Here is a 13,470-nt window from a genome sequence, read left to right as displayed (position 1 = left end):
CCATCGGGCAAAGCAAAATTATCTGGGTTCTGAAATGAGAACAGAAAATGCTGGAAAAACTCTGCATCTATCTGTGGAGGGGGCAACTATAGTTCTTGTGTGTATGAAGGAACTGCAAATGCTTGTTTGAACCAAAAATAGACACAAAATGCTGGAGTAACTCAGCGGAACGGGCATCATCTCTGTATAAACATAGAAAATAGGTGCAGGAGTAGGCCATTCGGCCCTTCGAGCCTGCACCGTCATATAGAAGGAATGGATGACATTTCGGGTCGAGACCCTTTTTGTGTGTGACTGGAATATCTTCCCCCATATACCGGTGAGAAAGGGGAGAATGGGGATTAGGGGGAGAAGACAGGAGAATGGGATTTGGAGGAAAAGATAGATCAACCATGATTGTATGGCGGAGTAGACTTGATGGGCTGAATGGCCTAATTCTGCTCCTATCACTTATGATCATGTGGTCTAATGAACCCCCACCCATAATTTCTTCCTCCATCCTACCCAGTTCCACACCTGGACTTGCACAATGTGGCTGTGTGATGAACACTGCTGTACAAACGAAAATTCTTTGGAGAGAGAGGATGGGTGATGTTACAGGCCAAGACCTTTCTCTAAACATCACCCATCCATTTTCTCCAGAGATGCTGCCTGACCCGCTGAGTTACTCCAGCACTTTGTGTCAATATTCTGTATATGCCAGCATCTGCAGTTCCTTTCTACACATTAAGCTTCTCACTTGGTTACGTACACTGAAGGGGTGGGTAAGTTTGCTTTACTTTCTCTGTTCTGCATCATTAATACAACCTTTTATGAATAAGCCGCCTTACAGATTAATTGTCAGGATGGAAATCTATTTTGTCTCAAAAATCAATTCACAGGAGTCTGATGTTTCCTGTCACCGAAATTAATTTTAATATTACATACACTGTGAATAGCCTGGGGTCTCTGATTATGTTAATCTTAGAATTTTAAAATGATGCATCGAGTATGAAATCCATCACATTTACAAATTTCTCAAGTTAATGATATTTATGCTTCGAGGAAAATAAATATGTCCTTTCCAAATGCGTGGAAGCGTAGATGGACTCAAATTCAGAAGGTGTTCTTGCTATTGTTTATCACCTTCAGCTAAATAATTCAATTAACTTAACATAGTTTAATCACTCGTAAATGATCTTTTTTTTTGACCAACTATGCTGCTATTTGTGAAGCCGCTGGCAGCATTGTCTATGGTAATTTCTGTATTGACATTGTCTTGGTGTTTACACTTCAACTCCGATATTTTTGTCGAATAAAGGCATCTTCCCATGAATCTGATTTCATTTTATCAACATTTTTGTGCTTCTTAACTGAAGAGATATTGGTGTTTGGAAATAGACAAAATGCCACCATCGGATTTGCTTACAACATGCTCAGATACTGAAGAATTCAAAATATCTTGATCTCATTGTATTCCAAGGCTCCTGTTATGTAATCTCATCAATGTTGGCTTGCATTGAAACAGAAATAGTTGGAAAACTCAGCGGGTCAGGTAGCATCTGTGGAGAAAGCGTTCAAGGTCAATGTCCTGAAATATTAATTAGAGTCATAATCGTACAGCGTGGAAACAGGCCCTTTAGCCCAACCTGCCCACGCCGTCCAACATGTCCTATCTATACTAGTCTCACCTGCCTGCATTTGCCTCATTTCCCTCTAAATCTATCTTATCCAACTACCTGTCCAAATGTTACTTAAACATTGCAATATTACCTGCCTCAACTATCTCCTCCGACAACTTGTTCCATTTTACTACCACCCTTTGTGTGAATAGGTTACCCCACATGTTCCTATTAAATCTTCCCCCCCCCATCCTCACCTTAAACCTATATTCTTTATTTATATACATAGATGCTTCCTAATAAGCTCAGTATTTCCAATTCTTTGTAGAAGCAAGTGCAGATGCTGGTTAATACACAGAAGGGTACAAAGTACTCAGTAATTCAGTAAGCCAGGCAGCATCTCTGGAGAACATGGATAGGGGACGTTTTTGGTGGAGACCCTTTTTCGGACTGGAGTTTAACAAGGTGCCGGAGAAGACTCAGACAGTCCCAACCTGAAGCGTCACGTATCCGTGTTCTCTGGAGATGATGCTGAGTTACTCCAGCACTTTGAGTACTTTCTAATATTTTGTGCTTTTATTTAGATGTTAAAAACCGTTTGATAAGGTGCTGCTAAAAAAGCAGGTTTCACATCAAGTTTAATGCCCATAAAATAAAAGGCAATAGTTCCACGGAATGAGTGAAATGGATACAAAAGTTGTGAATGGTTATTTTCCATACAAGGAAAAGTATAAGATTGTTGGTATTCCTAGCAATTGATGCCAAGACTGCTACATTCTGTGCTAGTGAGTGTGAGGATAGAAAATTAGGGTAATTGAATGTGTGGCTGAGGGTTTGGTGCAGGTGGCATGGATTCAGATTTTTGAACCATTGTGATATCATTTGGTGCAGAGGTCAAGTCAAGTCAATTCACATTTATTTATATAGCACATTTAAAAAACAACTCTCGTGCTTTACATTTGTATAAGAATAGTATAACATACAAACTACATACATATAGCCCTCGCTCAGAGGACGTCAAGAAAGGCTTGGGAGTACAGATGGGTTTTTAGTCTCCACTTAAAGGAGTCGACGGAGGGGGCAGTTCTGATGGGAAGGGGGATGCTGTTTCACAGTCTAGGAGCTGCAACCGCAAAGGTGCGGTCACCCCTGAGCTTATGCCTAGACCACGGGATATCCAGCAACCCCAAGTCGGCCGATCTGAGGGACCTGGAGGTGGTGTGGTGGGTGAGAAGACTTTTAATGTTGGTGGGGGCAAGCCCATTGAGGGCTTTGTAGACATGGAGGAGGAAATTCACAAGAGGGTGAGGTCGCACCTGAACTGGAGGGCAACCATTATCATGGAAGGCAAGTTTGCAATTGCTACTCTGGTGGGTCTAAACTATATTGGCAGGTTCAGTAAAAAGCTTTCTTTGTGTGCAAACCAGTCAGTGGAAAGACAATACCTGATTGCAACTGAGCCATCTGCAGTGTACAGATACATGATAAAGTGAATAACATAAATAACTTTTAATGCAAGATATCCAGTAAAGATTAATCAAGTCCAAGGGTCTTCAAGGAGATAGTAGCTCAGAACTGCTCGCTAGTTGTTGATAAGATGGTTCAGTTGCCTGATAACAGCTGGGAAGAAACTGTCCCTTAATCTGGTGGTGTTCGTTCTCAGTTCTGTCCCTCTCGCTTGATGGGAGAGGGGAAAAGAGGGAGTGGTCAGGATGCAACTCGTCCTTGATTATGCTACTGGCCATGCCGAGGCAACGCGAGGGCAGCATGGTGGCACAGCGGTAGAGTTGTTACGTTACAGAGCTTGCAGCGCCGGAGACCCTGGTTCGATCCCGACTACGGGCGTTGCCTGCCCAGAGTTTGTACGTTCACCCTGTGACCGTGTGGGTTTTCTCCAAGATCTTCAGTTTCCTCCTACACTCCAAAGACGTGCAGGTTTATGGGTTAATTAGCCTGGTATAAATGTAAATTGTCCCTAGTGTGTGTAGGATAGTGTTAATGGGCAGGAATCGCTGGTCGGTGCGGACTCGGTGGGCCGAAGGGCCTGTTTCCATGCTGTATCTCTAAACTAAACTAAGGTGTAAATGAAGTCAGTAAATGGAGATGACAGGCGAGTTACTCATCACGGCAGAGATTCATAGTAAAGGGTTTTTATGATTGAGAATCTATGACTAGTCATGTATCGTAGGGATCGGTACTGGAACTCTTCCTGGTTGTTACATGCATTAACAATTTAGATATGAATGGAAGAGACGCGATCCATAAGTTTGCAGATGACACAAAAAATGGTGATGTCGTTGGCAGTACGGAGGATAGTTTTAGGTTACAGGAAGATATTGATCAGAGGTAGAATGGACAGATTAATGACATATGAAATGTAATCCCACTGTACAAGGTAATGGACAAACACGACTAGGATGTAGACAATGGATGTTCAAGTCAAGGACTCCTGAAGGTGATCACACATGTAGATGATGTGGTGAAGGTGAATAAGAACTTTAACTGAGACATAAAAAAACAAGGGCAAAGGAAGTTATGATACAGCTTTGTAAAACATTGGTTGGCCCATAACTTGAGCATCGAGTCATGCAACGTGGAAACAGGCCCTTCAGCACCTTGCCCACACCAACCAACATGTCCCATCGACACTAGTCCCACCAGCCCGCGTTTGGCCCACATCCCTCTAAACCTGTCCTGTCCATGTACCTGACTAATTGTTTCTGAAACATTGCAATAGTCCCAGCCTCAACTACCTCCTCTGGAAGCTCGTTCCATACACCCAACACCTTTTATGTAAAAATGTTACCACTCAGGTTCCTATTAAATCATTTCCCCTTCATCTTGAACCTATGTCCTCTGGTTCTCGATTCACCTACTCTGGGCGAGAGACTCTGTGTGTCTACCCGATCTATTCCTCTCATAATTTTATACACCTCTATAAGATCACCCCTCATCCTCCTGCACTCCAATGAATAGAGCCCCAGTCTGCTTAGCCTCTCCCTATAGTTCAAACCCTTGAGTCCTGGCACCATCCTTGCACTGTGTGCAGCTCTGAATGCAACACTTTCTGAATGATCTGAGTGATTCCGCTGGAAGTGGTGCGGAGGAGATTCACCAGGATGTCGGCTGAGAGACTGATTCAGTTGTGAGGAGAGACTGGGCTTGTGTTTTCTTTGGAACGGAGCAGATTCAACGGATCCAGGCTGAGGCATACTAACTTATGAGGACAACATACAGGGAAGATAGTTGGGAAATTTACACATCACTGAGTTTATTCCTAACTCTTGCACTACCATGGATTTTGGCTCATGTGGTCTTCTGATCATCAATTCACACTTGCACGACGATTGTGTTTTTACACTGTTGTCAGTTTAAGTTTTGCAAAGTCATTTATCCTTTTACTCTCTTGCTGAATTCAAATATATGTGCCTGTTATGGTGCCTTGACTTGGCTTCACTTAAGGTGTATAAGCCAAAGGTCATAAGTGATAGGAATAGAATTAGGCCATTCAGTCCATCAAGTATATACCGCCATTCAATCATGGCTGATCTATCTTTCCCTCTCAACCCCATTCTCCTGCCTTCTCCCCATAACCCCTGACACCTGTACTAATCACGAATCTATCTATCTCTGCCTTAAAATTACCCAGTGACTTGGCCTCCAAAGCCTTCTGTGGCAAAGAATTCCACAGATTCACCAACCTCTGACTACAGATATTCCTCCTCATCTCCTTCCCAAATTAATGTCCTTTAATTCTGAGGCTGTGACCTCTAGTCTCAGACTCTCCCACCAGTGGAAACATAATCTCCATATCCACTCTATCCAAGTCTTTCACTATTCAGTTAGTTTCAATGAGGTCTCCCCTTATATGTTTAGGAGAAGAAGGGAGATCTTCAGAGGAGTTGGCGCTTTGTACACCAAGAGCATGGTTGCAATCTGGGATGTACTTCTACAGTGAGTGGTGAAGCAGATATGCTCATAAAAATTTCAGGATTATCCAGTCAAGAATGTGTATCGTGAAGGTGTAGACCACGGATCGAGAACCAGAGGATATAGGTTTACGAACCTGAGGGTTAACTATTTTACACAAAGGGTGGTGGGTGTATGGTATGAGCTGCCAGAGGCGTTAATTGAGACAGTGCTATCGCAACGTTTAAGAAATATTTAGACAGGTACATGGATAGGACAGGTTTAGAGTGTTACTAGACCAAGTGGGACACGTTGGGTCCCTGTCACACGGGAGGCTTGGTCCCGCAACGCAACCCATTCCCCCAACGCAACCCGTTCCCCCGACGCAATATTCCACCACTCACCCGTTCCCCAACACGGGAGTGTTATGGACCAAATGGAGTTAGGTGGGATGAGTGCAGATGGGGCATGTTGGTCGGCATGGGCCATTTGGGCCAAAGGGCCTGGTTCCATGCTGTATGGCTCGATGACGCTATGATTATAACCTGGTGAAAGGAGATTAGTGCAAGTGGGATTGATGATCAGAAAGAACACTGAAAGCTCTGTGCTGTGCTATGACTCTAAAATACTTTGCTTCTGACAACTCTTGTAACAGTGATTAAGATATTGTGACAAATTGTTTCATCCTTCTTTTTCCTCATCCCTTTGCTGTGAAATCAATAACTTTTGCAGAATTAATTGAAGTCCATTATGAAATTGGAACCTATAGAAGGGTTATTCTCATCACCGTGTGCGATAGACCTTGACTTGGTTTATTCCCTGTCCAATTTTCTCAAACATTGACTTCCCCAAGTAATAAAAGTCCATACTGTGCCCATAATCAAGAAGAAAAACCTTATTGTAGTTAATATTCAAGTGAGTCGAGATGGCGAGTGGGAGCAGTTTATTTACCCAAGTGAAAATAGCATCAGGGCCATGCCTAATCGTTAAGTATAGTTTGGAGAAACAGCTTGGAAACAGGCAATACACCCCCACCAAGTCCATGCGGACCATCAATCACCTGGTCATATTAGTTCGATGTTATCCCACATTCGCATCCACCCTTTACACACTCAGAACAATTTGTAGAGGCCAATTAACCTACAATAGGCACAGCTTCAAAATAAAAGGAGGTCCCTTCAGAAAGGTGATGAGGAGGAATTTATTTAGTCAGAGGGTGGTGAGTCTGTGGAATTCACTGCCACAGATGGCTGTGGAGGCAAAGTCACTGGATGTTTTTAAGGTGAAGATTGACAGAATTTTGAATAGTAAGGGTGTTGGGAGGGTTATAGGGAGAAGGCAGGAGAATAGCGTTGAGAGGGAAAGATAGATCAGCCATGATTGAATGGCCGAGATGGGCCCAACGGCCTAATTCCGTTCCTATAACTTATGAACTTACAAACCCGCAAGTCTTTGCAATGTGGAAGGAAATCGGAGCACCCGGAGGAAACCCACGCATTCACAGGGAGAACATGCACACTCCACACAGTCAACATCCAAAATCATGATCCTTTTCTCTCTTCTACCTTCTGGGAGAAGATACAGGAGTTTGAAAGAACAGACATCCTGACTTGGGATGCATCTTCCACCCCTTTACTATCAGACTCTTGAACCAAAGAATCCTTTTACATCCATCCCCTTTGTGGAGATGTTGCCCTATACTCTTGTGTTTAACTTGACCTCTTCGGGTGACTCCATTATTCTACTTTCTTGCACTACTTTCAGATTGCACTGCAATCTTGCACCGTGATACTGTTTTACACTTGTATTTGTTGTTTGGTTTATATTTATTGTATGTATGCTGTTTACTCTGTGAACAAAGAATTTCATTGCACCCTGCTATTCATCACAATAATATTTACTGAATAGGTTTGTGCACCAAATGTATACAGTTTCTATCTTGCCATGTGAGGCAATTAGCAAGTGATCAACAATCAAAAGCCCAGAAACTTCATCATCTATCCATGTGCCCCAGAGATGCTGCCTGACCCATTGAGATTAGTTTAATTTTGAGTTTAATTTGGAAATAAAGTGCAGAAACAGGTCCTTCGGCCCACCGAATCCGTGCCAGCCAGTGATTCCCATACACTAACACTATCCTACACACACCAGGGACAATGTTTACAATTTAACCAGAGCCAATTAACGTACAAAACCTGTACCTCTTTGGAGTGTGGGAGGAAAGCGGAGCTGCTGGAGAAATCCCACGCAGGTCACGGGGAGAACATGCAAACGTGCATACAGGCAGCACCCGAAAGTCAGAATCGAACCCGGGTCTCTGGCGCTATTAGGCAGCACTCTACCGCTGCACCACCACAGTTACTCCAACACTTTGTGTCCCTTTTTTTGTCCAGGATCTTTAAGCCTTTCTATGAAGGTAAAGGCTGGACTTTAAGTGCACTCCCTGGCCCAGATTTGCCCACTTAACAAAAGCACATTTCAAATGTTGTTTAAGTGTTCAACTATGGCCTGGGAAGATTGCACCATTACCACAGGGCTATTCAACATAAACTGCATTTCTATATGATGCTTTCAGACAGACTTGCTGGATACCAGACACAAGCTGAGCCTTTTCGCTATTTCTCTTTCTCTCAGGCAATTTCTACTTTGTCTGCAGATTACATGACTGACTTGGTCCATCCTAACACAAATTAAAAAATACCATGTTTTCCAACTAGAAAACCAAATGGTGCGTTTTCACAGTTGGCATCCAGAATCAAGTCTAAATTGTTATGTTCGAATTTGATGCACTATTTTGATGTTTGCAATAAAATGTGTGGAGTTGCATGAAGTCTAATAACAATCGTTGCCTCTTCTCGTTCCAGAACTGCCTGTTGGATCTCACAGCAAATTCACATTCAGGCCCCTACCACCGCCACCACCGCCTCCACACGGCTGCACGTGTCGAAGCCAACAAACCCACTCCTTGGACTCACTGCAGAGAAACACAATGACTCTGCAAAGCCACCTCAGCCCAGCGTCCACTGAGCCTCCTGCCAACGCCCAACAAGATACAGCACAGCTCCACAACAGCTGGGTGCTTAACAGCAACATACCACTGGAGACCAGGTACACATTTCACTCCCGTATCCTCCTCCAGACAGCAATAGGACATTCTAGCTATTGAGGGAGTGCAGCGTAGGTTCCCCAGGGACTGACATACGATGAGGGAATGGATCGACCGAGCTTCTATTCGCTGGAATTTAGAAGGATGAGAGAGATTCTTATAGAAACATATACAATTTGAAAGGACTGGACTGGCTAGATGCAGGAAAAATGTTCCCAATGTTGGGGAAGTCCAGAATCAGGGGGTCACAGTTTAAGAATAAGAGGTAGGGTATTTAGGGCTGAGATGAGGAAAAATGTTTTCACCCAGAGAGTTGTGAATTTGTGGAATTCTCTGCCACAGAAGGCAGTGGAGGTCAATTCACTGGATGTTTTCAAGAGAGAGTTAGATATAGTTCTTAGGGCTAACGGAATCAAGGAATATGGGGAGAAAGTGGGAATGGGTGACTAATTGGGGATGATCAGCCATGATCATATTGAATGGCGGTGCTGGCTCGAAGGGCCGAATGGCCTACTCCTACACCTATTTTCTATGTACTATGTTTCTATGTACTGCGGCAAGTCGGACATGTAAAGCTATCTATCGCTTCCCCAAGCTGTGTATGTTAATATTATGTGTGGCTGTCACTGCTGTGAGCAAATTTGGGCCCCATATCTGAGGAAGGATGTGCTGGCTCTGGAGGAGGAGGTTTACGAGAATGATTCCTGGAAATCATATAGCATATGATGAGCTTTTCCCAGCACTGGGCCTCTACTCGCTGGAGTTTAGAAGGTTGAGGGGGAAACCTCATTGAAACTTACAGAATAATGAAAGGTGTAGATAGAGTGATTATGGAGAGGATGTTTCCACAGGTGGGAGAGTTTAGGACAAGAAGTTGTTGCCTCATAATTAAAGGGCACTCTTTTTGAAAGGAGGTGATGAGAAACTTCTTTAGTTAGAGGGTAGCTAATCCGTGGAACTTATTGCCACAGAGGACTGTGGAGGTCAAGTTAGTGGATAATTTTAAGGCAGAGATAGACAAATTCTTGGTTTGAAAGGGTGTCAAGGGTTATGGGGAGAAGGCAGGAAAATGGGATTAGAAGGCAGAGATTGTTGATTCACGTTTCTCTCTCACATCGGTTGTTTCGACAATAATCGACCAGGCACCGAGGTTGCTTTAAACGTACGTTTATTGAGCAGGAGTCTCCACACAGGTTAACAACCTAGCAAAGAGTCAAGCTGCCTGCCCTTAATTGCAAGGCTCTTTATATGTTAATGCCACCGTTTAGCACCTCCCACATTCCCCCGATCAAAGAACCGACACGTACGAAGAATACAGGAAACCAAGTATGTACATATAAGGGGATGATAGAGGAACCACACATAATCTCAGACCAGTACATCCCTTAGTCTTCCTGGCAAGGGGGGGGGGGGTTGTGTATTCCTCAATCTTGTCAGACTGGGCCTGTGATCCTTTATTCATGACTACGCAGTAACTGCAAGACATTGTGTATTCCCTCCTAACAGCCTGTTCCAGCAAGCCTGGTCAGCAGCCATCTTATGTCCTTTGTTTCAGTCTACCTGGCCAACCATTTTGTCTTACAGAACAGTCTTATAGCATTGATTCAGAATTTCTATTCATCATTATCAACCTTGATTGAATGGTGGAGTAGATTCAGTGGGCCGAATGCCCTAATTCTATTCCTATAACTTGTGACCTTGTGAGTTGATAACACCACCATGGGATTGCCCCTAGTGTGTGTCGGGCAGTGTTAATGTGCGGTGATCGCTGGTTGGCGCGGACTCGATGGGTCGAAGGGCCTGCTTCCGTGCTGTATTGCTAAACTATACTAAACTAAATAAGACTCGAGGGTCTGAGCTACAGGGAGTGGTTGAGTAGGCTGGGACTTTATTCCTTGGAGCGCAGGAGGATAAGGGGTGATGTTATACAGGTGTATAAAATCATGAGAGGAATAATGCAGTAGTTAAATATTCAGTGGTGGACAAATTGATTGATATTAATTAATAAATAGTAGATTAATTAAAAGGGCACTAAGGTGGAGTTGTCTCAACTTTCTATGATGTTTGGGTTGTATCTAAATACTGCCTGGTTGCACCCATTCATGTTTCAATGGTAAATGAGGATGGTGGAGAGAAGATGGCTTCACAAACCTGATTGTAGAGCAATACTACTCAGGCAGCAACTCTATGATTTTCCACTTGTGTGCCTTTCACCTGAAGTGACTGTGTTAGTCATACTTAACCAATATGAAGAGGCTTCAGTAACAAAATCATTTTGAGAGGATATTTGGCAGAAAAATAATTGACTAAAAAAAAAACAATCATTGGCACATTTTTTCAATATTCTACTCAGTTGGAATAAACAACTACTCTGCAGAAATAGAAACATATATATATATTCCTATTTGATGGTGATGAGCAGAAATCCTGGAGTAACTCAGCAGGTCAGGCAGCATGGTACACAAAATTGCTGGAGAAACTCAGCGGGTGCAGCCGCATCTATGGAGCGAAGGAAATAGGAGACGTTTCGGGACGAAACCCTTCTTCAGACACTGGTCAAACAGCATCTTTGTAGAACATAGATAGATGATGTTACAGATTGGTACCCGTTGTCAGTCTGGAGAATAGACCCGAGCCAGAATATCGCCTATCCATGTTTGCCAGAGATGCTGCCTGACCCACTGAGTTACTCCTGACCCACTGAGTTACTCCAGCACTTTGTGTAGACCAAAATCTGCAGTTCCTCCTTTCCACATTTCTCCTATTTTATAGTTCTGACTCAACATAGGTTCAATAGACAATAGACAATAGGTGCAGGAGTAGGCCATTCGACCCTTTGAGCCAGCACCGCCATTCAATGTGATCATGGCTGTTCATCCCCAATCAGTACCCCGTTCCTGCCTTCTCCCCATATCCCATGATTCCACTATTTTTAAGAACCCTATCTAGCTCTCGTTTGAAAGCATCCAGAGAACCTGCCTCCACTGCCCTCTGACGCAGAAAATTCCACGGACTCACCACTCTCTGTGAGAAAAGGTGTTTCCTCGTCTCTGTTCTAAATGGCTTATTCTTTATTCTTAATCTTTGGCCCCTGGTTCTGGATTCCCCCAGCATCGGGAACATGTTTCCTGCCTCTAGCGGGTCCAAACCCTTAACAATCTTATATGTTTCAATGAGTCTCCTCTCATCCTTCTAAACTCCAGAGTGTACAAGCCCAGCGACTCCATTCCATAGATTATGAAAGAAAACTGGCAGGGAACATAAAAACTGACTGCAAAAGTTTTTATAGATATGTGAAAAGAAAGAGATTAGTTAAAACAAATGTAGGTCCCTTGCAGTCAGAAACAGGTGAGTTGATCATGGGGCACAAGGATATGGCGGACCAATTGAATAACTACTTTGGTTCCGTCTTCACTAAGGAAGACATAAATAATTTGCCGGAAATAGCAGGGGACCGCGGGTCAAAGGAGTTGGAGGAATTGAGTGAAATCCAGGTTAGCCGGGAAGTGGTGTTGGGTAAATTGAATGGATTAAAGGCTGATAAATCCCCAGGGCCAGATAGGCTGCATCCCAGAGTACTTAAGGAAGTAGCTCCAGAAATAGTGGATGCATTAGTAATAATCTTTCAAAACTCTTTAGATTCTGGAGTAGTTCCTGAAGATTGGCGGGTAGCAAACGTAACCCCACTTTTTAAGAAGGGAGGGAGAGAGAAAATGGGGAATTACAGACCAGTTAGTCTAACATCGGTAGTGGGGAAACTGCTAGAGTCAGTTATTAAAGATTGGATAGCAGCACATTTGGAAAGTGGTGAAATCATTGGACAAAGTCAGCATGGATTTACGAAAGGTAAATCATGTCTGACGAATCTTATAGAATTTTTCGAGGATGTAACTAGTAGCGTGGATAGGGGAGAAGCAGTGGATGTGGTGTATCTGGACTTCCAGAAGGCTTTCGACAAGGTCCCACATAAGAGATTAGTATACAAACTTAAAGCACAAGGGGTTCAGTATTGATGTGGATAGAGAACTGGCTGGCAAACAGGAAGCAAAGAGTAGGAGTAAAAGGGTCCTTTTCACAATGGCAGGCAGTGACTAGTGGGATACCCCAAGGCTCAGTACTGGGACCCCAGCTATTTACAATATATATTAATGATCTGGATGAGGGAATTGAAGGCAATATCTCCAAGTTTGCGGATGACACTAAGCTGGGGGGCGGTGTTAGCTGTGAGGAGGATGCTAGGAGACTGCAGGGTGACTTGGATAGGCTGGGTGAGTGGGCAAATGTTTGGCAGATGCAGTATAATGTGGATAAATGTGAGGTTATCCATTTTGGTGGCAAAAACAGGAAAGCAGACTATTATCTAAATGGTGGCCGATTGGGAAAGGGGGAGATGCAGCGAGACCTGGGTGTCATGGTACACCAGTCATTGAAGGTAGGCATGCAGGTGCAACAGGCAGTAAAGAAAGCGAATGGTATGTTAGCTTTCATTGCAAAAGGATTTGAGTATAGGAGCAGAGAGGTTCTACTGCAGTTGTACAGGGTCTTGGTGAGACCACACCTGGAGTATTGCGTACAGTTTTGGTCTCCAAATCTGAGGAAGGACATTATTGCCATAGAGGGAGTGCAGAGACGGTTCACCAGACTGATTCCTGGGATGTCAGGACTGTCTTATGAAGAAAGACTGGATAGACTTGGTTTATACTCTCTAGAATTTAGAAGATTGAGAGGGGATCTTATAGAAACTTACAAAATTCTTAAGGGGTTGGACAGGCTAGATGCAGGAAGATTGTTCCCGATGTTGGGGGAAGTCCAGGACAAGGGGTCACAGCTTAAGGATAAGGGGGAAATCCTTTA

At 43.6% G+C, this 13,470-nt stretch overlaps 1 protein-coding gene across 2 annotated transcripts in view; it reads left to right on the top strand.

Annotated features, from left to right (window-relative positions):
* The window catches only part of tenm1 (teneurin transmembrane protein 1), a 1,787,780-nt gene that overhangs the window by 1,516,195 nt on the left and 258,115 nt on the right, over positions 1-13,470 (top strand). For both annotated transcript variants that reach the window (XM_055643570.1, XM_055643571.1), the window contains one exon: positions 8,375-8,618. In XM_055643570.1, the coding sequence (XP_055499545.1) occupies positions 8,375-8,618 (244 nt within the window). The remainder of the gene's footprint in view (positions 1-8,374; positions 8,619-13,470) is intronic.

This window comes from Leucoraja erinacea, chromosome 12 (genome assembly GCF_028641065.1).
Source record: "Leucoraja erinacea ecotype New England chromosome 12, Leri_hhj_1, whole genome shotgun sequence".
Taxonomy (NCBI): Eukaryota; Metazoa; Chordata; class Chondrichthyes; order Rajiformes; family Rajidae; genus Leucoraja; species Leucoraja erinaceus.
This window is presented reverse-complemented; position numbering and strand designations above follow the sequence as displayed.